The 22,516-nt window shown below is 39.1% G+C and overlaps 3 protein-coding genes and 1 long non-coding RNA gene across 9 annotated transcripts; 3 read left to right on the top strand and 1 right to left on the bottom strand.

The window, feature by feature from the left end:
- The first annotated feature begins 700 nt into the window (after nucleotides 1-700).
- Nucleotides 701-12,184, top strand: Cadps (calcium-dependent secretion activator 1). 5 transcript variants are annotated; one of them, XM_069115073.1, is made up of 16 exons: nucleotides 701-1,019; nucleotides 1,158-1,320; nucleotides 2,950-3,472; nucleotides 3,562-3,729; nucleotides 4,413-4,904; nucleotides 5,090-5,496; nucleotides 5,687-6,151; nucleotides 6,773-7,129; nucleotides 7,218-7,457; nucleotides 7,574-7,876; nucleotides 8,348-8,514; nucleotides 8,876-9,327; nucleotides 9,730-9,888; nucleotides 9,995-10,111; nucleotides 10,186-10,421; nucleotides 10,515-12,184. In XM_069115073.1, exons 3-16 carry the CDS (start codon nucleotides 3,050-3,052, stop codon nucleotides 10,708-10,710), a joined length of 4,182 nt encoding a protein of 1,393 aa, XP_068971174.1. In that variant the 5' UTR covers nucleotides 701-1,019; nucleotides 1,158-1,320; nucleotides 2,950-3,049; the 3' UTR covers nucleotides 10,711-12,184. The 5 variants fall into 5 exon arrangements, with proteins under 5 accessions (XP_068971174.1, XP_068971176.1, XP_068971177.1 ...); XM_069115075.1 differs by having other exon boundaries at nucleotides 973-1,320; nucleotides 9,998-10,111; XM_069115076.1 differs by having other exon boundaries at nucleotides 974-1,320; nucleotides 7,574-7,874; nucleotides 8,358-8,514.
- A 3,674-nt stretch (nucleotides 12,185-15,858) lies between these two features.
- Nucleotides 15,859-18,312, top strand: Pdhb (Pyruvate dehydrogenase E1 beta subunit). 2 transcript variants are annotated; one of them, XM_069115147.1, is made up of 5 exons: nucleotides 15,859-16,012; nucleotides 16,128-16,190; nucleotides 16,594-16,800; nucleotides 16,904-17,534; nucleotides 17,617-18,312. In XM_069115147.1, the coding sequence occupies exons 1-5, from the start codon at nucleotides 16,004-16,006 to the stop codon at nucleotides 17,763-17,765; spliced, it is 1,059 nt and encodes a 352-aa protein (XP_068971248.1). In that variant the 5' UTR covers nucleotides 15,859-16,003; the 3' UTR covers nucleotides 17,766-18,312. The 2 variants fall into 2 exon arrangements, with proteins under 2 accessions (XP_068971248.1, XP_068971249.1); XM_069115148.1 differs by lacking the exon at nucleotides 15,859-16,012 and adding an exon at nucleotides 16,418-16,536 and having other exon boundaries at nucleotides 16,149-16,190.
- On the bottom strand, nucleotides 18,301-20,388 carry Fibp (acidic fibroblast growth factor intracellular-binding protein). The gene is made up of 6 exons (XM_069115145.1): nucleotides 19,882-20,388; nucleotides 19,557-19,758; nucleotides 19,245-19,472; nucleotides 18,932-19,159; nucleotides 18,612-18,866; nucleotides 18,301-18,525 (listed from the first exon to the last, which is right to left on the bottom strand). Exons 1-6 carry the CDS (start codon nucleotides 19,964-19,966, stop codon nucleotides 18,447-18,449), a joined length of 1,077 nt encoding a protein of 358 aa, XP_068971246.1. The 5' UTR covers nucleotides 19,967-20,388; the 3' UTR covers nucleotides 18,301-18,446.
- On the top strand, nucleotides 20,307-22,504 carry LOC138180868 (uncharacterized). Its single transcript, XR_011173392.1, has 3 exons — nucleotides 20,307-20,384; nucleotides 20,746-20,956; nucleotides 21,737-22,504. It is a non-coding gene; the product is annotated as an uncharacterized LOC138180868 (long non-coding RNA).
- The last annotated feature ends 12 nt before the right edge of the window (nucleotides 22,505-22,516 follow it).

The following is a 22,516-nucleotide window of genomic DNA, read 5'->3' as shown; positions in this document are numbered from 1 at the left end:
TAGACTCTAGACTCTAGATTCTAGAGAGAAGTCACTTGACCTTAAAAACCCAGCAAGCGAGTTGGTCGTTAGCAAGTGGTTGAACAGAATATTTCTGCATTAAAATTACGTGAAACTTCTGTTTCCTTGTAAAACGGAGGGTTCGTTAAGAACAAAAATATGAAGCTATTGCTTCGCATACGTTGATAATCTAGCCTAGTAATCGATAAGCGAATAATGTAAAAAATCGGAGGCGAGGTGAGAATCACAAAACGTTAACGAAAAGGTAGAATAAGAAGGAAGAATTAACTACATATTAGAGTATGTTTAAGCGCAGATATAAAGTATCGATATGAAAAGAGAAGAACGGCAGTAGTAACGCCGGATGGCCGGCAACGTTGACAATCGCGCGCACCCAATCGATGGCCCACTGCCAATCGTTTCTGCCTACAGCCTCTCTTTCTTACTTTCTCTTTACCTCTCTTTTTAACCCTCTTCTTCGACACACCCCATTCTCCATATTGTCCTCCCGTTCTCAGACTCGACGTAGTTTATGCTTCCACTTCATCTTTATCAACTTACTTTGTGTAATTATTTTCATAAAAAATTTTTCTTCCTTCTTATCTTCTTTACCTCAAATTTGATTTTTAAAATACGTTCGTTTATCTGTACAATCATATTTCTTTATCTTTTTTGGCCTTTTTATTAGAAGAAGATCTGTAACACTTTGTTACGCATAGCAATCCACTTAGTATTTACTTTCATCGTTAGTTTTTTTATACTTTTGAATATTTTGCTTGCAACACATTTCATTTTTAGTTTCACATACTTTTGGGTATTTATATCTCTTTTCTTTTTATCAATCCGTCGTTTCGTCTGCTTTACGACAGTTTGTCTTTATCTTTCGGAGTGTTTCCATAATGGTGTGGACAGCCGCGTCGGCGTCGGCGTCGGCGTCGGCGTCGGTGTCGGTATCGGCGTCGGCGCTATGATCTCGGTGGTTAGTTAGTAGACGAACGAAGGCGGTTGAGTACGTTGAGGTACGTCACGTTCGTTGAGAGTTCGACCCGTTCACTCTCTTTAACCTTCGTTCACGCTTGTCGATATCGGTCGATGTTTATACGATAACCGGTGTATTAAAGGAAATCAGCTATCCTTCCTTTTTCTCTTGCCAATAGATCGCAGTGTCGCGTTACGGGTACGCATTACGAAAATTGATCCAATATATTCGCGACACGGAGGAAGACCTCGGAGTGGATTGCAGCGTGATAGCATGAACGCAGGATGATCTGCCGATATTCAGGGTCATTGTGGCCGCGTATCGCTTGAAAAAAAAGGTTGGTTTCAGTGGGTTCGCAATAACGATCGCGAAAGCTGTGACACGTGCGCATGCACGAAAGAGAACGAGAGTGCGAAAGAGCAAACGAGAATACGAACACGAGCGAGCTTATGCGCCAGTAAGCGAAACAGGAAAAGAGATAAATACATAGCTAGATAGGTGGATATATAGGTATACATAGAGAGAAAAAATCACTCCAACAAGTTGATTCGTTTCCAAAGTTCTCTATGTACCGTGACACACCCAACGAACACCGAACGACGGTACATTCTTCCAATTCGTTTTCGTGTTTCGCATTAAATCAATAGATAACGTTCACGCCGAAACGTCTAACTTCAACTTGGTTTAGCTCGCGGTTGTCTATATGGTACACGAATGTTAAAACAGGTTTTGATAGAACGTAGCAGAAACGCACTTAACAACGACGATAAACATCTGAATCGACGGAAGGATATGCAGGCAAAGGATACGCGGCGATAACGAAGCATATCGCTGCCGGTAGTTGCGCGCGTTTCTATTCGTCGGTTGAAACGAGAGTGTCGGTAACTAGTATATCCTGTAGTATAGTATAAGCGTATTACCCTGTATCGATGCAAATTACTTTCTCGAAACGAGCGTTCGTTGGTTCGCGTTGTTATCTCGACTTTCCCTGGATAAAAAATATCGGAGGAGCAACGCGAACTACCAACGTTTGGTCATAGATAGGCTTGCTTTCGTTAAAAGAGATCCTTAGTTAATTAAATATAACGTTTACTTCGTGGTTTTGACGCGCGTGAGAGGCAGTAACAAGGAACGCCGGGCGAAGAGAAACGATCCGTGTAAGCGCTAGATGCACTAAGAATAAAAAGAATCGATATGAAACGCATCGAGGAGGAAGTTTTTCTTTCGTTCGAAATACGTTATTCGTAGAATGGCAAATCTGTGAAAACGTAAAAATCGGGAATGTAAAAAAGTGGAACACGTGGGTAAAACGTTGAAAAGGAGGAGAAACGTAAGTGTCGTGAAAAAGATGTGTGTGAATACGAAACGTTCTATTCGACTCGAATCTAAACTCGTGCTCGGACTGTGACACCGCTTATCGCCGTTGCGCCAGAAATATTTACATATCTGTATGTAATTAAGACCCATATACGGGTGATTATAACGAATTCGTGAATCTCCTTTACCGTGCTGGCGCCGAATTTCGCGTCGTGCCGTATCGCCTCTTCGATACACGAGTATACGAGAGGATCGATGATCGGCGCGTTGCTTGATCAGAATCTGTCGCCGGGTTTCTCGTCGCGTTTCGTGTCGCGTGTTTGACGCGCGAGCACGCGCGCAAGTCAATTCTTGATCGAAAAGGAAGTGGAGTGACACGAAGGAGCAACAAAGAGAATAGAGTCGAACGGAGACGAACAAACGGTGGACAATCGATATTCGTTGCATCTGAACCGGCAAACGTTTGTTGTTGCTTTATCTCTTTTAATGCTCTCTCGTTGGAATTTACGTGCATGTACTTGCTCTCTCGAGTCTCGCGTAAATAAGAAATGGAAATAAGAAAGAACGTGAATACGAAAGTAGACAAAAAACGGAGATAGATAGAGCATGTATATACGGCATACGAAAATGAAAAGAAACTGGTTCGATCGTAGGTGTGGTGGAGAAGAAGAAGCGGAGGAAGAACGGATCCGTAACTGAGAGGGAAGGTTAGGCTTCCTGGACCATAAGGGAAGTATATCCTGAGGAAGCAGAATGATTGACCCGAGCTCGTCGGAGTCGGAAAGCGAGGAGGATCAAAGTTCGCAGCATGTCGGGAGTGTTAGCGGCGGCGGAGGTGGCGGAGGTAGTGGTGGAGTTCGCACAGGGAGCGGTAGCTCGTACGGATCCCGGCGACAGATCGGACCTGGGGCTAGCCTTGGTGGCGCGAGCGGTCCCGTATCAGGTAGCGTGAGCTCGTTGGCCTCACCAGGAGGATCGATCCACGGACCGGTCGGGACACCTCGTGCTGGCACGGCTACCAGCCAGGATGGCACATTGGATGCATCTAGTTACACCACAGCGAGAAGCTCGTTGTCGCCGTCGATGTCTACCGCCCAGGATGCGGCAAGTTACGCTCAGAGACCTACCAGCCCTTCGCCCTCCGTCGCCAGCGAGAAGACCGAAGCGGATCTCCAAGTATCTATCTATACCTTTGTCTCTTTCATTTACACTTTGTCCTTTGTTCAAAAGATTTTTACGTTCAAGCGTGATCTTACTCTGCATAGGATAAACAAGAGCGGGAAGAAGAGGAAAGGAAGACTAGGATACAGTTGTACGTGTTCGTATCGAGATGCATTTCGTATCCGTTTAACGCCAAACAACCACTGGATATGACGAAACGTTCGCTAAAAGTGACCAAGCAGCAACTCGAAACGATATGTTCTCGTTTTCAGGTAATCATCGATGTTTCTTCTTCGCATCGACTTGCCCGCGAACGATCAACCGACAGATATTCCATCTTTGTTCGTTTCTTTCCCGTTCTCCGTCGTATATGCAGATATACGCACGTTATCTCTGCCCATCTTCGTACGATATAACTCGGTCGTTCGGAGTCGTGCGAATGTCGACTCAGGACCGTTTCTTCGTGTCTTCTTCGAAAGCACACGTCCCAATCTTCGCCGATTACGGATCAATTTTGAAAGATTAACGAAAGATCGCGAGCAGAATATTAATTTACAAATAACTTTTGCATTTTAAGATAACAAGTAAGATTAAGTAAGATAATTGCTTCTATCGTCCTGCGTACGGCTATGTCAACGGCTGTCTCTTTTTAAAGCTTCGATTAACGATTATACTATATCGTTTCCAGCGAGTATACGTATAAACGATCGAAAGATCAAAGGGCGAACGAAAGAAACCCGTCTAAGAAGATGTAACGCGATGAAAGAAGCCGTATACTGTCGTTTTATGCACGAATTCGTCGCAAACGAGTAACCTTCACCTTCGAGTGGCTGATAGAAGGAGAGCGATTGACACGAGTCGATCCGTCTCGACTTCGTAATCCGTAGAAAAAGAGACGGGGAGAAAGAAAGGAGAGGGTGAAGGAAAGACTCATATGCTTTGTTATGATTTACAGAGTTTTCTAAAAGGAGAAACGCAGATAATGGCGGATGAAGCGTTCCGCAATGCCATACAGAATTATTACGACGTATTTCTGACGTCGGATCGAGTGCTGCAAATGGTGCAAAGCGGTGCTTGCTCACAACTCGACTTCCGCGAGGTGTTCAAGGAGAACATAAAGATACGTGTTCTACGCTTCCCGGAAATCGACGGATTGAGCAAAGAGACTGTACTTACGTCCTGGTTGGCCAAATTCGATTGTATCATGAAAGGTTCGGGAGACGAGGAGACCAAGAGGCCCTCCAGGATGCAACAGCAGTCTTTGATCTCGGAGATGATTCTACCGAAGGAGCAGCTGTACGACATGTTTCAGCAAATTCTTGGCATCAAGAAGTTCGAACATCAGCTTCTGTTCAACGCCCTCCTGTTGGACTCAGCCGACGAACAGGCTGCCGCCATCAGGAGGGAGCTGGATGGTCGCCTCCAAAGGGTTAATGACATGGAAAAGGTAACGCTTTTCGATGCATGCATTCGTCTGTTTGCGTTTGTTTTATATGTTTCCAAGTACGGTAGTACCTCGTTTATTCGCGATTCGTTTATAGGAACAAGTTAATGTTCAGCTTCGGATAAACGAGATTCTACTCTGCACATACGCACGATCGTTACGATCGCTGTTTTCCTCTTGTTCGATAGAACCGCAAGCTTATGCCCAAGTTCCTTCTAAAAGAAATGGAGTCGCTCTACATCGAGGAACTCAAGTCGTCTATCAACCTGTTGATGGCTAATTTAGAGTCATTACCGGTCTCGAAAGGTTCGACAGACAGCAAATACGGCCTGCAGAAGCTGAAGCGCTGCAACCATCGACGTGAGCGCTCCCGCTGCCGCGGTCAGGGTTCTCTCGTTAAATTGGAGAGCGACTCCGCTGACTCGGAACCGCAGTTAACCAAAATGGACGTAGGCCTGACCTTCCAGCTGGCTGTGGTAGTTGTAGAGGTCAGGGGCTTGAAGAGTTTGCCGCCGAACAAGATAGTTTATTGCACGATGGAAGTCGATCGTGGCAAAAAGCTGCAAACCGATCACGCCGAGGCTTCGAAACCTATGTGAGTAGTAGCCCGAGCATTAAGTAGACCACCGGTAGAGCTAAATTCTGCGGAGCTAAACCGAAAGTTCCATTTATTTTTTTCTTTTCTTTTTTTGCATCCACGTTTTGGCATATTGCACCGACTCGCCCTTACATCGTTTCTTCTCTGTTTTTTTTTTCTTTCTCTCTTTGGCCGCGTCGATTTACAGGTGGGACACGCAGGGCGACTTTACCACCATGCAACCGCTGCCATTGGTCAAGGTTCGACTCTACACTGAAAATTCGGCGATGCTCGCGCTCGAGGATAAGGAGCTAGGCAAGGTACATCTGCGACCTACACCGTTCTCCTGCAAACATCCGGAATGGTATCGAATGTCCGTCCCGAAAAACTGTCCCGACCAGGATCTCCTCATCAAAGTTGGTTGCCGAATGGACAAACCCTTCAACATGAAACACTGCGGCTACCTTTACGCAATGGGCAAGTCTGTGTGGAAAAAGTGGAAGAAACGATACCACGTGCTAGTTCAAGTTTCTCAGTACACGTTTGCGATGTGCTCGTACAAAGAGAGGAGAAGCGAACCCTCAGAGATGATGCAGCTAGATGGTTATACGGTTGACTATATCGAACCTGCCTCTGCTAATCTTATGGTTGGCATGGATCTAGATGACGGAAGGTAGATATCACCTGTGTACATGTACAGTGGAGTATGTTATCGGAACGAACGTATGCTAACTACACGCATGACCAGGGTTTATCAAGAGAATCAGTTTGATACAACGAAATACACACAGATATCTCGGTGTATGCTATATGTATTCCTGAATCAATTACATTCGTTCCGGTACACTCCACTGTATCTATACATTTCACGTGAATTACGATCGATGTACGATCGGATACAGTTGAATACACGAATGGTCGTGGTAATACTCGCGATTGCAATCGCGACGATTACAAGTATCTGCGTGTAGTTATTCGACTTGCAACTAATAACGCGATGAGTTTATGAAACCTTAAGAGTTTTGATTTTCGTGCTCATTCGGAAAGTACACGTTGTCTGGTGTTACAGTATACTCTTCAACGTACAATTGAATGATTATCGGTGCATGTATTAATCCAAAATACCACCATTTGTAAATTTCTAAATATTTTGGTTACGGGCTAGAATTTGTTTCAAAAAGTTCAGTTAAACGAAGAAACGCGTATAAACGGAACAGAGAAATACAGAAATGATGGAATAACTTGACTGACAGTGAGCGTAAAATGATAAATACCATGCATCATCTTTTTGCAGATTTTATTTTAATGCCGTTCGCGAAGGGGACAGCATAGTGTTCGCTACGGACGATGAGAACGAGTGCCAGACCTGGGTAATGGTCATGTACAGGGCGACTGGCCAGTCTCACAAACCCACTCCACCAGTTTCCGCGGACAAAAATTCCACCATCAGTAAGATACAGGGCGACGCCGATCGAGCGAAAAAGCACGGGATGGAAGATTACATTAGCGCGGATCCTTGCAAGTTCGATCACCACGTTCTCTTCAAGTTTTTACAAAACTTGATTCTGGATTATCGCTTGAATGATCCATACTGTTCCCTTGGCTGGTTTTCACCCGGTCAATTATTCGTTCTGGACGAATATTGCGCTAGGTAACGCTATTATGAGATGCGAGAAAAGATCTCCTGTACCTGAAACAGAACATCGTGAACTTGCGTTCTCGTTCGCTTGCCTTCGCAGATACGGAGTACGAGGCTGTTTTCGACATTTGTGCTACTTGAACGATCTACTGGACAGAATCGATCGCGGACTCATGATCGATCCAACTCTGATTCACTTTAGTTTCGCCTTTTGCGCCAGCCACGTCTACGGCAGCCGCACGGATAGAGTCGGTTCTATCACTCACGAGGAAAAGGAGAAATTTCAAGAGGTGAAAGAAAGGCTCAGGCAAATCCTCGAAGAACAAATTACTAATTTTAGGTAAGAGACTGTAGTTAATAGCAATTACTCTGTATTTCTTTTGTCTTTCTCTTTCCTTTCTCCTTTCGTTCTTTTGCTGAAGTGATAAAAAATGGAATTCTTGTCGAAATACATAGATACAGTTTCCCTTTCGGTCGGCCGGAGGGTGCATTGAAAGCTACTCTGTCTCTTTTGGAACGAGTAATGATGAAGGATGGCGTCAGTTCCGTACCTCCCGAGGAAGTGAAGGCTTTGATCAAGAGTTGCCTCGAGAAAGCTGCTCTTGTTAATTATACGAAACTTTCTGCCGAAGCTAAGATCGAAGATGACTTCAGCGGTGAGGTTTGTGCCTCGCCTAGCAAGAAGCTCGAGGATCTCATTCATCTGGCCGAAATGTGCGTGGATCTGCTTCAACAAAACGGGGAGCACTATTCGAAGGTATTAGTTGGGTTTCTACAACTGAATGTCATCTTTTCTGGATCCTCGAGAAGTAAGATCATTGACGAGAAGGAAAAGGCAAACAGTTTTGGTAATCACGATCACATTCATCTGCATACGAATCGCGTTCACGCTCAGACTACGTCCTCGCTGAAGCAACAAAGAGAATTTTTTTATTTGCCTGTTGTTGCTGCATGTTTCAAAAAGTCCAACAAATACTAAGTAATACTAGCTTGCTGTTTTTCCATGAATTCCTCGAGCCATTTGGATTATTTAGAATCGGTAGGCAAAATGCATAATACATATACGTTATGTACAAGATCGTATTACGACAAATAGGCCTTATCGTATCTACGTATACTCGAGGATTCTTTCCTCAGGGCGAAATTCCCATCGCCCTGAGTTTTATATTACTCATACCCGCCGTATGTATGTGTGACGTCCAATATTTTCACGAGCCGCTCCTACTACACTGTACCGCAGGCGTTCGCCTGGTTTAGCGATCTTATGGTGGAGCACGCCGAGATCTTCTGGTCCTTGTTCGCCGACGACATGGACAAGGTGCTTGCCGAACAACCGCGCGACACATGGGACAGCTTCCCGCTCTTCAAAATCTTGAACGACTACTTGAGGGAAGATGGTACGTGTGCTTTTGTTGTTCCTCCATACTTTTTATTCCTTTTGTGATCAATTTACAACCAAAATGTTTCACTTTTATTATTTCTATTATATAGAAATATAGTCATATTTATTATGCGAATTTTGACGAGACTTTCCCAAATTTTCTCATCGATACGTACACAAAACATGAAAAATAAATAACGAGCGGCTGTATTCTCTACTTCGACAACTTGTATTTTCTTTTTTTTTTATTGCAAATTCATAGCTTTTTTCTTATTTATCGTTACCATTTTCTTCTTGTTTTTTTTTCTCCTTCTGATCGTCATCGTTACCGCCGTCAACTTTCAATCAAGGCTAACTTTCTTTATCTCGATTCGTAGATAATTTGAAGAATGGAAGGTTTCATCAGCATCTTCGCGATACTTTCTCTCCGATGGTGGTGCGTTACGTGGATTTGATGGAAACCTCCATTGCACAATCGGTTTTAAAAGGTTTCGAGAAGGAACGTTGGGAGATAAAAGGGAATGGATGCGCTACGTCCGGCGAATTGTTCTGGAAACTCGATGCGCTTCAATCTTTCATTCGTGACCTTCATTGGCCGGACCAAGAATTTCGGCAGCATCTAGAACAGAGATTAACGTTGATGGCATGCGACATGATCGAAACTTGCATGCAACGAACAGATGCTGCGTTTCAACAGTGGTTGAAGAAAGGTGTAACTTTTATTTCGACTGATTACATCATACCATCGGAAATGTGCGCGATGGTGAACGTTATTCTCGATGCAAAAAACCAAAGCTTCGAATTGTGCACCATCGATGGTGTCGACGTGGTAAGTTCTTTATTTATCTAAAATACACCACTGATAAAGAACAAAGTGTGCCGTGTTAGGAATCATGTTGAAAGGCAATTTGTCTTTTCCTCCTGCAAAAAGATGTATTATATTCTCGTTTCATAACCATAGAACCAGTATAGCAGAATATTTTGTTTATACTAACATGAAACTCGGAATGCAATTGCAAATGAAATTGTAGCAACAACTTCGAGTTATTCGTTAAGTTTTGTAGGTTTCTAATCAGATTTTGGCATTTTGTATTTTATACCTTGTACCGGTGTAAGTAAATGTTACGTTTGGATTTGTAGTTACGAGGCGCAGTGTGTTTCCTCGTCGGGTCATATCCGACTGTATTAATCTTTGCTACAGTGACTATCACCGATTGTGATTTCCTTTCAGCACCAATATCATGGCAATATCGACGATTTGATAGAAAAAATGTTGGCCTCCATGACCCAAGGAATGATCAACAAGCTGGTCACGGTTCTAGAGACTACCTTATCCAAACTATCTCGTTACGACGAGGGATCTTTCATAGGTTCCATTCTCAGTTTAACGGTAGTTTATTATCTTTTTCTTAAATCACGAAAATCCGATAAGATAGAAGTTAACAGATAGAAATTAACACGTCCGTTCGCGAGCTATTTACGAAACTCTTTTTTAGAAGGTATCGGGAAGCGGAAAAGAAATGGGACAGGCCTATGTGAGCTTTACGAGAAACTGTATGGACCAAATTCGTGGAAAAGTCTTGGACGAATTATGGATTTTAACGTTCTTCGAGGTATGCATACAGATAGCTTGATCAAACTTTTCTTCTCTGTAAAACTGTTTTCTACTCGTTCTTCTTCCCTTTAGCAATGGTATACGGCGCAAATTCAAATGCTGTGCACATGGCTTTCGGAAAGACTCGATCACAGCCTACATCTCTATCAGTGTACCTGTTTGGCCCACATCGTAAAAAAGATTTACTCGGACTTCGAGCTGCAAGGTGTCATAGAGGAGAAACTCAACTCGACAACATATCAGACTATATTTAAGAGGATGCAAACGGAAGAAGCGACTTGTGCCTTAACGAGCGTTCAGAACGAAGAGTGAGTACTCGTAATTTGATCGAACGACAATACCTATAGTAAACGAAAGCGATACGACAGAGTTGTACAATCTTGTTCTCCCTTATTATTTAGAGGTCTTTCGGAGAACGGTAACGACGACGAGGTAGAACGACCAAAGCCAAAAGTAACGGTCGTCGAAACGGTCAACAGCGAAGACGCGAATCTAATCAGCAACGTTACTTCGAACGTTGTTGAAAAAGTTGGAAGCATGTTTGGCAAGGGCATTGGTGGACTTTCGACGAAGTTTGGCGGACCTAGCTGGTTTTGATCATTCTTCTTATTACCTCTAGTATTATTGCTTATCTTAATTTCTCCTTCTGTTTCTTCTTTTTTCCTCCATACTTTGCTTATCTTTTCTATCATTATGATCATCAGTATCCTTGTTGTACATTGTTATGTTATATATATATCGTTGTTGATAATTACCGTCAATTAGTATTATTAATACTTTTCTTTTTTGCTATCGTTATCACTTTACTTTCGTTATTACTGTAGCTACTATTACTTCTAATATTCAGTCGGCAACTTTACATTCAACGAATAGATTGTTTTGTCTATACATATGTACATACAAAACGAGAGTTTCGACGACAAGATTGTCCATAGTACATTTTAGAAATTTGTTCGAACGAAGCATTCTTCGAAGAAGAATCACTATTCGGTACAATCGATCGAAAGGATAACCCTTATCGTTATCGCACAGACGTGTGTGTTTGTGTTAGTTTTCATGGATTCTACAGGCTTTTCGACAAATCTTCGTTTCGTTGTTCGATTACGTTCGGCCGTTCGTCCAAAGAGAGTATGACGCGTCTTTTTTCGAATCGTTACCGATTTGATACACTTGCTCGAACGAGAACTACTGGCGAACGCGACCGCTGTAAGGTCGAAAGATCTTCTCCTTTATCTTTCTCTACCATCTGTGCATCGATAAACGTTTCTTTCGTTCAAAACTTTTATAGATATCATGTTTCTCATTTATACATATAGGAAACGCGCCGATCGACTGTGTATTTATATTCTAAACGATCCTATACAGTTGCTGTTGCTGTTGGATGAGTATCTCAAATAGGTGTTCGCATCGCGAGAGAAACCGATCTGTAAGTTCACTAATCATATCTATGTTACAGCTATTTGTTGCCATATTTTCGTGTTTCTTCCTGTTTCTATCTTCGCTCTTTATTCTTCACATCTCTATTTCTCTGCAAATCCCTACTTTATTCATACCAATGCCACTATCGTAAAAATGTCTAACGTTGTTTGATAATCATGTTTATAATATACATAGATATTGTTTTCAAAAAAACAAAGATTTGTCAACGAAAGCTATATTATTTTTGGTACGAATAAGCGTTCAACGACGCGACAGTTCAAAAGGGCTCAACCTGTGTGTAGTAATGATTTAATAGACGATCGCGTTTCTTCTCGTATCAACACGAAATGATCGATAATTTTAAACGATTGGTGACATCGCATTGACCGTCGAGCTCTTCGAATATTTTGACTACCTCAAATTGTCCTTGTATAAGTAACCTGGACACCACGGAAAATTTCAGCCTACGTAAGAAATAAGAAACACACCGAATCGTCGAAGAAACGAACAAACGAACGAAACAAACGAAACGAACGGAACGAAACGAACGAAACGAACGAAACGAACGAAACGAACGAAACGAACGAAACGAACGAAACGAACGAAACGAACGAAACGAACGAAACGAACGAAACGAACGAAACGAACGAAACGAACAGAACGAAACGAACAGAACGAAACGAACAGAACGAAACGAACGAAACGAACGAAACGAACGAAACGAACGAAACGAACGAACGAACAAACAAGGGTAGTGCCAAAAGTATAACAAGATTTCGATGTATCTTCCGATCGACGTGTACTTTGGCCATCTCAGTGTGCGTGAAACAAATACATACACGTACGTTTAATCGTTTTGTTCCCATTCAACGTACAAGGAAATAGACCAAGAGCTGGCTACATAATAAATTACAACGTTACTCGGCGCAGTCATTTCTACTTGAATAGATTGGATTATCGTTGCTAATGAAGTTAATAATGAGCGCAGCGTATACAGTGTGCGCATACTGCGAATCGTTTCGTGGTCCCAGCGATTCATTTATACAATTGAAGCTGTAAGACTAAAATTTATATTCGATTTTTGTAGTTGTTCGCTAAAGCTCTTTTATTTTTTGTTCGGTCGATGCTTTTAAAACGGATTGGGCTCAACAACGGACATGAGAACTTGGAATCCAATGCTCGAACAGAACGAAAGTGGTAATTTATTAGCAGCTATCGATTTTGACAGTGCTTCGTATACTTGTTGTGTTCTTGTACGATCATTGACTTTACTAACTTTGGCGATATCTGCCGGCATTTTATTTTCTACCTAGACTTCCGCCGATACTTTTCCATGTGTGTACTATTATTTACTGTATCTACGCGTATTTTCAAGACCCATCTATTGTACACCAACTTCTACCTGGCAGGTTTTGTTACTGGCAACGGTAATTCAACCTTTCCATGTAGAAATCACAGCTGCATGATGCGAATCACGACAAGTAACGTTGAAATTTATATAGCCAGCTCTTAGACTAAAACAGACGCTTGTCATTAAATAAATAGAGAAACGTTGACGAACGAAATGCGACAACTCTATTTAAAAATACTTTGTTCGAAGAGAATGCGCGCTGCATTCGAAAAGAGTTATCGGTAGCCGTTTATTTGTACATACATTAGCGAAAAATGATACAAAGGAAAGGAGATTTTTATATCGTGTAAATTAGTGCGTTGAAATGATGTTTACGCGTCCAATCGTATGACACGTGCGCTGATTCCGGTCTGGCGCCTGCTACTGCGCTTGCGCCTGAACTTGTGTCTGCGCGCGCATTTACGCCTGCGCCCATGCCCGCATTCGCGCGCTTCAACGTGTCGCCGATTAGCCAGGAACTCTATTGTTCGATTCGACTCGTGTAAAAAATTTCCTAGATTATTCTTTCGACAGATTCTCTCGACGCGTAAACACGTGTCAGTTATGCCTTGTTATTTCTTATCACAGATGCCTTTCGTACTCTCGGTATACATGCATCTGTACTCGTAGATTGTTACGCGTTTTGCGATTAATTGGCACGGAGCAATTTGACAAGCTCTCGTCGAATTATTAAGTATGTATACCTAGATTAAATCACAGTCAAAAACACTGGAAAATTTGATCCTCCTTGGAATGTGGTTTGCTTGCATTCGTTGCAATCGTTTGTCGCGGGTGCACAACGATCAACGTGAAGTAAACGCGCGAAAAACGATTAAACGATTCGATGCCATCGAACGAATTAAGTTTATGATTTAATCAGAAAAATATTGTGCCAGCATTTATTCGACGACAAAATGTGCAACGAGATGGGTATTTATCTCGGTACTCGGGCACATTGGAAGAACAAACGTACAACCGAGAGTAGTGGACGTTATCAAAACTGAAGTTAAATCGTTGTAGTGTACTTACAGCCGATGCTAACGGTACTACAATTATTATGATCATTATCATTCTTACTATCGACGATTCTTCTGCAATCTACGGCTAATTAGATTAGGATGATCAAGAAAGGATCTCTTTTTGCTCCGACGGCAGTATTCTTACATCAACCACGATTTCTACTTCTCTTTTCAATCTTATTTTATTTACTTTTTGTATCTTTCTTTTATTTCAATTCATTTTATGCCTTCTTACAGCCATAAGCGACGTATCTGCGCGCAGACACATACACGCATACACGTAAACGCATACACATATATACATACATACACAGATCGATACAAATACACAAAAAAGAAACAAGTACCTAACAGTTAGTAGACATATATACAAGTCCCATACTTTTGGGCCTTCTCTTCGTTCTCTTATCTCACTTGAACTCGATTGTGTTATCATAATTTTAATTACAGACTAAACAGAAGATCTTTTACTCTAGCTAGTGTTTTACTCGATTAAACTTCTATGCAATTGTTGTTCTCTCGTTAATAAAAAGTCCGACAAAGAAAAAAAGCTATTACGGTCTAGAACGTATACCCAAACTGAATTTCCTTCTCGAGATATCGATGCACGGAGATGTTTCATTGTCATTCGTTCATGTAGTACGTTTCATCGAGCATTCTTTTCGCCGATTTATTGAGAATCTGTACGTATACTCGAAACAAGATCCTAAACACAGTCACGATGCAAACAATGTCTTCGCATACATTGTTCTTGTATGATTGTTAACAACGTATGCATTTTCTATAAAAGCAATCCTCATGCACGCACGCAACACGCATTTTCACATAGCATTGTCATTGTACCATGAGCGAATACTTTTTGTAAATAAACAATATGCTAATGTTGGTACTTTGTCTCCTTGATCTAAGGATTCGTAAGCCAATTTCGTTCCGTTCAAATATATCATCGATCGAATCACGGATTTGATTGACGCGAACTCCTTATCGATCGATACATCCAAAAAATACCATCGATATATTTTTTACGCGATAACTTCGATACGTCGATATGACCTTACGATATTTTTGTATTTATTTTCGCTTCCTAATCAATATGTTCAGTTCACGTCGCCATCGTTCGCAAAACTGCCTAAATTCTATGATCTTGTTTCATTCATTCATATTGTATAATATACAGACAACACGTATATGTATACATGTACATTCGCATACATTCGCAGATGCTTAAACGATACGTTATATGATATAATACAGTTTTTGATGAACGAATTATTAAATCATTTTCCCTATTTCTCTCTTTTTTATTTCCCTTACATAATCGAGATCGACAATAAATAACTGCAAAGTGGATAATATAATACACACTGTTGTGGTTTTCGTGTAAGTATATATGTAATCATCGTTTTAAATATGTAAAACAAAATACAAGAACTTGAGATTAAAATATAAATTAAGAGAAATAAATTAATTCACTTGTTTGAATGGTTCGCATGTTTTTAATTGGACCGTTTTTACTATGTTGTTACGTGCTGTACCACGTGCGTTCATCATACTCAGGACTAACCGCTAATCTTGCTCGGACACATTAATAAAAAGAGACCGACTCATTAAATCCTGCCGTGATTGGTTAGATCATGAACTCGGTTAACTATCATTGGCTTAAAAAAGTAACGCTTTCTATTTATCGTCATCATTGTTATGAGAGTCAAATGATATATTACGTTTATATGCAATTTCTTAAAACTCTATGTCAAATAAAAAAAAATCATAGGAATGTTTAAAAAAATGATAGGTTAGATGGCTAATAATTCGTTTTTTGGTAATTTATTAAAAATCATAATGTGAAGATATAAATTATAGTAAAAATGTTTCATAAGAGCTCGCCTACTGACCTTGAATTGTTCTGGTTCAGCATTTTGATCTATGGTAAAGACTAAAGACAAATTCACGAACCAGAGGCCCTGGTGACACACGTGAATAACGAGTAGGAGCAATTGAACCGATTGAAACGATCGAAACAATCCAAAATTTTAAGATTATTAAAAACAATTAACGGCCTACAATGTTCTCGGTAAATATATGTTCTTATAAAAACCAACTTCGAGTTTAAATGTTATAGAACATATGATATTGGTAGTTTAAGAAAAAATGAAAAACTCATACTTTTCATTATTCATTATTTTTAGTCAGCGGTAAAGAGGGTTGTTCGACGATCGTTTTCAACGTCAAAATGGAGTGGCGCACAGCAGGTAAAAATTATTGTTGTACATTGTACAACTATTCTTTTTCTCTATCATTTGTTCGGACATAACCTATTTCTACTTTGACAAGATTGTAATTGTGTGTGACCTTCTTGTCGCTTAATAAAAATAGCCTTCTTAAAGAAAGGCTCTTCGTTTCTCTCTATTTGATGGATTTTATTTGCTTTATATTGTTCATTTAATAAATCATACGATCTGGTTGTTACATGCTGAAGGACGACAAAGGTCATCTATTTCCGATGTCAATTATTTGATTATGACTTAAGCGTTTAAATTTATGATAACAGTTCTTACTATACGTTGTTCGCAATGATTCTACTGTTATCGAAAAAAGGTAACATTAAATTTTAACGTATTTTTTCTCATTTCTGATTTCACAATTACGATGTAGATGACGGTTCGAGATGCTTTGAACTCAGCCCTGGATGAAGAAATGGAAAGAGACGAGAAAGTGTTTTTGATGGGCGAAGAAGTGGCACTGTATGATGGAGCATACAAAGTGTCTAGGGGCCTCTGGAAAAAATATGGAGACAAACGTGTTATTGATACTCCTATTACAGAAGCAGGATTTGCTGGTATAGCTGTTGGAGCAGCTATGGTATGTTCCTACTTCCTCTTGTATAATATTTCTTCCGTTTTTCTGAAAACTCATAATTTCTTGTTTTCTTAATTAATGCTCTTTGTTTAATTAAATGTTTTAGGCTGGTTTACGTCCTGTATGTGAATTTATGACATTCAACTTCTCAATGCAAGCTATCGATCAAATTATCAATTCTGCTGCTAAAACGTTTTACATGTCTGCTGGAAGAGTAAACGTACCAGTTGTTTTTCGTGGACCTAATGGTGCAGCAGCTGGAGTGGCTGCACAACATTCTCAATGCTTCGGTGCTTGGTATAGTCATTGTCCTGGTTTAAAAGTAGTATCACCTTATACTAGCGAAGATGCAAAAGGATTGCTAAAAGCTGCCATTCGAGATCCTGATCCAGTTGTTGTATTAGAAAATGAAATATTATATGGTGTTCAGTATCCTATGTCTGATGAGGCTTTATCGAAAGACTTCGTCTTACCAATTGGTAAAGCAAAGATTGAACGTGTTGGAAAACATGTTACATTAGTGGCACATTCCAAAGCAGTAGAAGAGGCTCTTGGAGCAGCAAATGAGCTTGCGGGGAAAGGAATAGAAGCAGAAGTAATAAATCTCAGATCTTTAAGACCATTAGATATAGACACCATTGTACAATCAATAGTGAAAACAAATCATTGTTTAACTGTGGAACAAGGTTGGCCACATTGTGGTATCGGAGCGGAGATTAGTGCTAAAATTTCAGAAAGTAAGTTTTCCTAATTCAATTGATGTATAAGCAATTTAATCATCGCGTGTAATTTTTATTCACGTTTCACATTTGTTTTCAGGCGAAGCTTTCTATCATCTTGACGCACCGGTAATTCGTATCACGGGTGTTGACGCGCCTATGCCCTATGCCAAATCATTGGAAATCGCATGTCTGCCGCAAACGAGTGATATTGTGTTCGCAGTAAATAAAGTATTGGGGTTAGAGTAATTATTTATATAGATCTCTAGGTAAAATGAAAAAATGCTGTTTGTTTCTTCTTTGAGTTTCACATGGTCTTTGTACATTTCACGTTACGGCCTCTAGTAGGTTCCTCATGAGGTAGAAAGTAAGTACAAAGTTTAACGATAATAAGGTGGTAGAAAGTTGTTTTGCTGATAGAAAAAGGGTTCAATTCGCAGTACTTGTACACTATATCCACAGATCTACACATAATTAAGTGATGCGTGTGTGTGAATGTGTGACGTTAGTGCGTACAAGGTTGTATACTTGTACATGTTGATTCGAAATAGTATAACTATTTATTAAAACAAATTAACGTTACTGCTTCTGGAACAATACTAGAATGTCCTTCTTCGTATGTGAAAGATAAGTCATTGAAATACTGCCACATCTTATTAAATGACTACTATGAGTTAATCTCTCACTTTAAATTAACTTTAAAGATAATTTTCAAATGTATTACATAGATAGGCAAAATTGTAAATTTTTAACGTGTACGAAATGAACGAATAAACATACCGCATTTGTTTATTAATTATTTATTATGAAAACTTAATAAATTCCAATATGACTACAATTTTCTCCATTTCATTCATTTTTTATGACTCATTTGTCATCATTCCCAATCGTATTAATTTTTTGTATTCCATTTTCCTCATTTGTTAATGGTCATGTATGATACATGCGCAATAAACAGCATGTAACAACAGTCATATAACGTTCAAACGCGTCTCTTAATTCATTATCCCTGAAAAATAAAATATTGAAATTAGACACAGTAAAATATCTCCAAAAAATTATTTTACTTCTTATAGTAATCTATTTAGCCTTCACCTAAGTACATCCATATCTAGTGCACATTGAGTATAAATTGACATGAAATTTCTGAGGTCAGCGTGTGTCCAGTTCACTTGACGCCATGGTTCTATACATCTTTCTACCAGTTCCAAGAAAAAAAATCGTAAATCTCTGGTGCGATGGAGATTACATCCTATTCCTAGGATAGCTCTTGTATATGAACGAAAGTTAGTATCTATTTCTTGAAACGAACGTTCTAAAAGCATAGGTTTAAGCTTGATGCACACCAAACTGTAAAGGAATATAGTAGAAACTAAACACAATGTATCCTATATATCCAACAAAAAAGATCTTACTGTTTGTGATGTTTATCATTTTCTAAAAGCACCCTACATTCTGCTAACTCTAACAAAAATTCTCTATCTAAATCAGTGTCAAAATATTCTGATCCAACACAACGGTATGTCCACGATGACATCATACTGTTGGCACAATGATATAAATCAGGGAACGTTAAGAACTGAAGCTTTCTCTTGTTCATCTCAAATCTAAGACACGCTATGAACACCACAGCAGCATATCGCCTGATGGATAATAAAAACGTAGCTGCTAAGATAAATTTTACATGTATATGGAAGAACAATGCAAAGTAATAATTTTATATTGTACTTGGCAAGATCTTCTGAGAGCAAAAAATGTTGTTCAATATTAGCAGCCAAGGAACCTGGCAGATCTTCAACAACTTTGAAGACTCTTTTCACATTATCATATTGTCGACGACAACTCTTTAATGTTATGCCTGTTTTTTCTGACACCTCATCCATATCTTTCCTACTTTTTGACGTTAATTTTTTACCTAATAATTCTCTAATAACAACGTCATCGAATTCATAGTACCTGCGAATTGTAATCGAGAGAATACACGTTTTAAGAAGAAATATGGATATATAAATAACATTGTTAATAAAAAGATCTGGTTACATTTCAATAAGCATTTGACTTGTTTGTGGTTCTATTTGAAACGCGAGCTGTTCGCTCGCCAGTTTAGTAGGTGTGTGAAGTAATTTTTCTAGAAGTGCATAAGTCCGATAGTGATCGAGGATGTCAGAAGCTACTAATTCAATCGAGGCATTTGTTTGTTGACATATTCCTCGTTGATGTAAGATATTTACTGCTTCGCTTGCTAAACGGATAAGAAAAATTCCTGTGAATTTTCACTTATATCTATACTCGACAATCCAAGTAGATTGGTAATTTTATTTAACAAAAAGTTCTATTTTTATACAACTGTATTTGACGAACTTACATGAATGGCCATCGACCCAAAGCTGATATATCTCAGGATCGACAAGAGTATAATTACTAATAAATACATCGACTTCTGACAGCATCACGAAGATACAGTGTCTTTTAATTTCACACTTGAAAAGTAGGCCCGTAAATGGGCTTAGCTCACATCGATTCAAGACATCACGTACATTTTCAGCTTTTAGGTGTGTCGTATTTATATCATCGATTGCGCTTAACGTCTTGTTCCATAAATGAGATATATGCTAATTAAGGATAGTATATATTATACATTCTAAAAACCACAGATGATAATTCATTAATGGTAATATGTCTATTCTGTAGTCTATGTATTCATACAGATCTGTGTTTATTACTCGTCTGGGTTAGAATTCCTTTACCATCTTTATGTCACTTCCGACGTTATCGATTCAATATAGAATAAGGTTAGGTTAGAAAATGTGTCATGTTAGATTATGTGCATTGCAAGCTAATCCATTCTGTGTTATAATTATAGACAAAGTACGTATAATTTATTTCCCTTACTCTTCATATCACTTCTCTTTTCATTTTTCCTTGGCCTCTTTTTTTATTCCATTTTCTTTCCCATTTCTTACCCCCTTTACTCCTCTCGACTTTTCTTATTCACTCCTCTTTCTTGTCATTATATTTTATTTCATTCACTCCTGATAATCTCCCTCCTAGCTTCTTTCTTCTTTCCCCCTTTTTTTTCCTTTCTTTCATACCATTCAATGTTTTCTCAAGGAATCGTCCACTTAGCATATACACGAGCTCCTTAATTATTAATCAGAAAGCTAAACGTTAAAAGTTCCCTACACCTATCTGGTTTGAAAATGTCATAGTTCGTTGAAGAATTGTTTAGTGCAATATTTCAGTTTCTCGAGTCGGTTTTAATTGATAAGAATCCGCGCTGCCTCAGCCAATTAGCGATCAATTAGGCGAGCATTTGGCAGGACACAGTACCACTTCCATGTCTGAAAGCATGATATCTACACTCTACGCGTGTTATCCTGTTTAAAAGTGCGTGATTTCCATAACGTAGTAATTCTTCGCCCCTTATAAACTACTACAAGGTTTGTTCAACGAATATATATGTTTATTTAATAGTTTCTTAGATAATGCTATATCGAAGTTAAATAGTTTCTTGAACTCATCTTGTTCACATTTCATTGGTCTCTTACTTAATTGTCAAAATCGCCAATAGTTTGCACTATAATTTCTTTTGCACGGATCATTGATTGATTGTGAAGATCACTTTATTTACGCTGACTTTGCTTTCCTTCTATAATATTTTTTCTTTCCTATTCCCATTTAAAGGCAACTGCACATACATGATATTACTACTACCACTATATTGTGTTATGTAGTTAGAATATTTACTAAGTAGTTTCGCTGATTTCTATACAAGCATAGATTTTTATCTGATAGTTGTTGAGTAAAGTACAACGTATTAAATTCTACATTTAATTCTGTGTTAAGATAAATGAATATTTTAGAGATATTCGGACTGCAACTGTAAGATATCATTGCTTGTTTATTATTTATAATTTCATAGTAAAATTTAATTTTGTTACACGAATCACTAAAAATTCATCAGGTACCTCCTCTGCGTTTATAAATGTAATTTCTACATTTATTATCCTAAACTCTGAACTCTAAGTTAAGTTAAACGGTCGGTATTTCAGAACTTGTAATATCAAATCCCGTAAGATGTCAGGTCTATTTCATTCGTTACCGTAATTATAGTTTCTATTGAAACTTTTTTATAGTTTCAATATAATCGCTACACTCATCGTTTTAAATCGCAAAGGGCACAGCAAGACCTCTGATTTTTTACATGTTTTGTATTTCAGAACATTTGTTACGAGTCACGAAGTTCCTTAAGATGTAAGATCTATCCTAAACTTAGCCAGTGGTTAATATTCTACATATATTGGATCCAATTCGATCATTCGACTATTTGGTTCATGCATTCAATAAACAATGGCGAGGATATTGATCGTAATTCTCTCAGTAAATATAGAGGCATTGAGGTGAATAAGCGTATTAACTGAATTGACAACGGGAAGAAGCAAACTTTACCGCTCGCCTCGATGGTTGTTTGTCTGTTCGAATATACATATAATTGATTTGACTTAATAATAAATACATTCTATCAACGTGCGTGATTACGCAATTACGTTTGGATTAAATATGGAACAATTAATTTAAACGCACGTGGTGCGCGCGATTTTTACGCTAGCGGTAAGTAAAGCTAGAAAATGAATACTGTTTCAATTATTCGCATGACTTAACGTGCAAATAATGTTCGTTCTTATCGCCATTACGCAACTTTCTATTTAACTTATTAATGAGCACCGTTCTCACGTGAAAAATTAAGAGGCGGTCTATTTTTGTGTATACATATGTGTACAAAGATGGATGCTATACGTGCACTTGCTCACAAAAGTATTCGAACACAAGTATTTGAACACAAATGAAAAGTTTTGATGAAAGCATTATGTACATTGTACCAAATGTTTTAAAATTTTATTAGTAACGAGACATAATCGTCGTCATTATTTTAGTAAAATTTGAAACCAATACGAAAATCGGATGCATGGCCACCGATCGGGACCTGTTTGACCATATAT

This window comes from Bombus flavifrons, chromosome 6 (genome assembly GCF_040668555.2).
Source record: "Bombus flavifrons isolate JBK064 chromosome 6, iyBomFlav1_principal, whole genome shotgun sequence".
Lineage (NCBI taxonomy): Eukaryota > Metazoa > Arthropoda > Insecta > Hymenoptera > Apidae > Bombus > Bombus flavifrons.
Note: the sequence above shows the minus strand (reverse complement) of the source record. Positions and strands in the feature narration are given on the sequence as shown.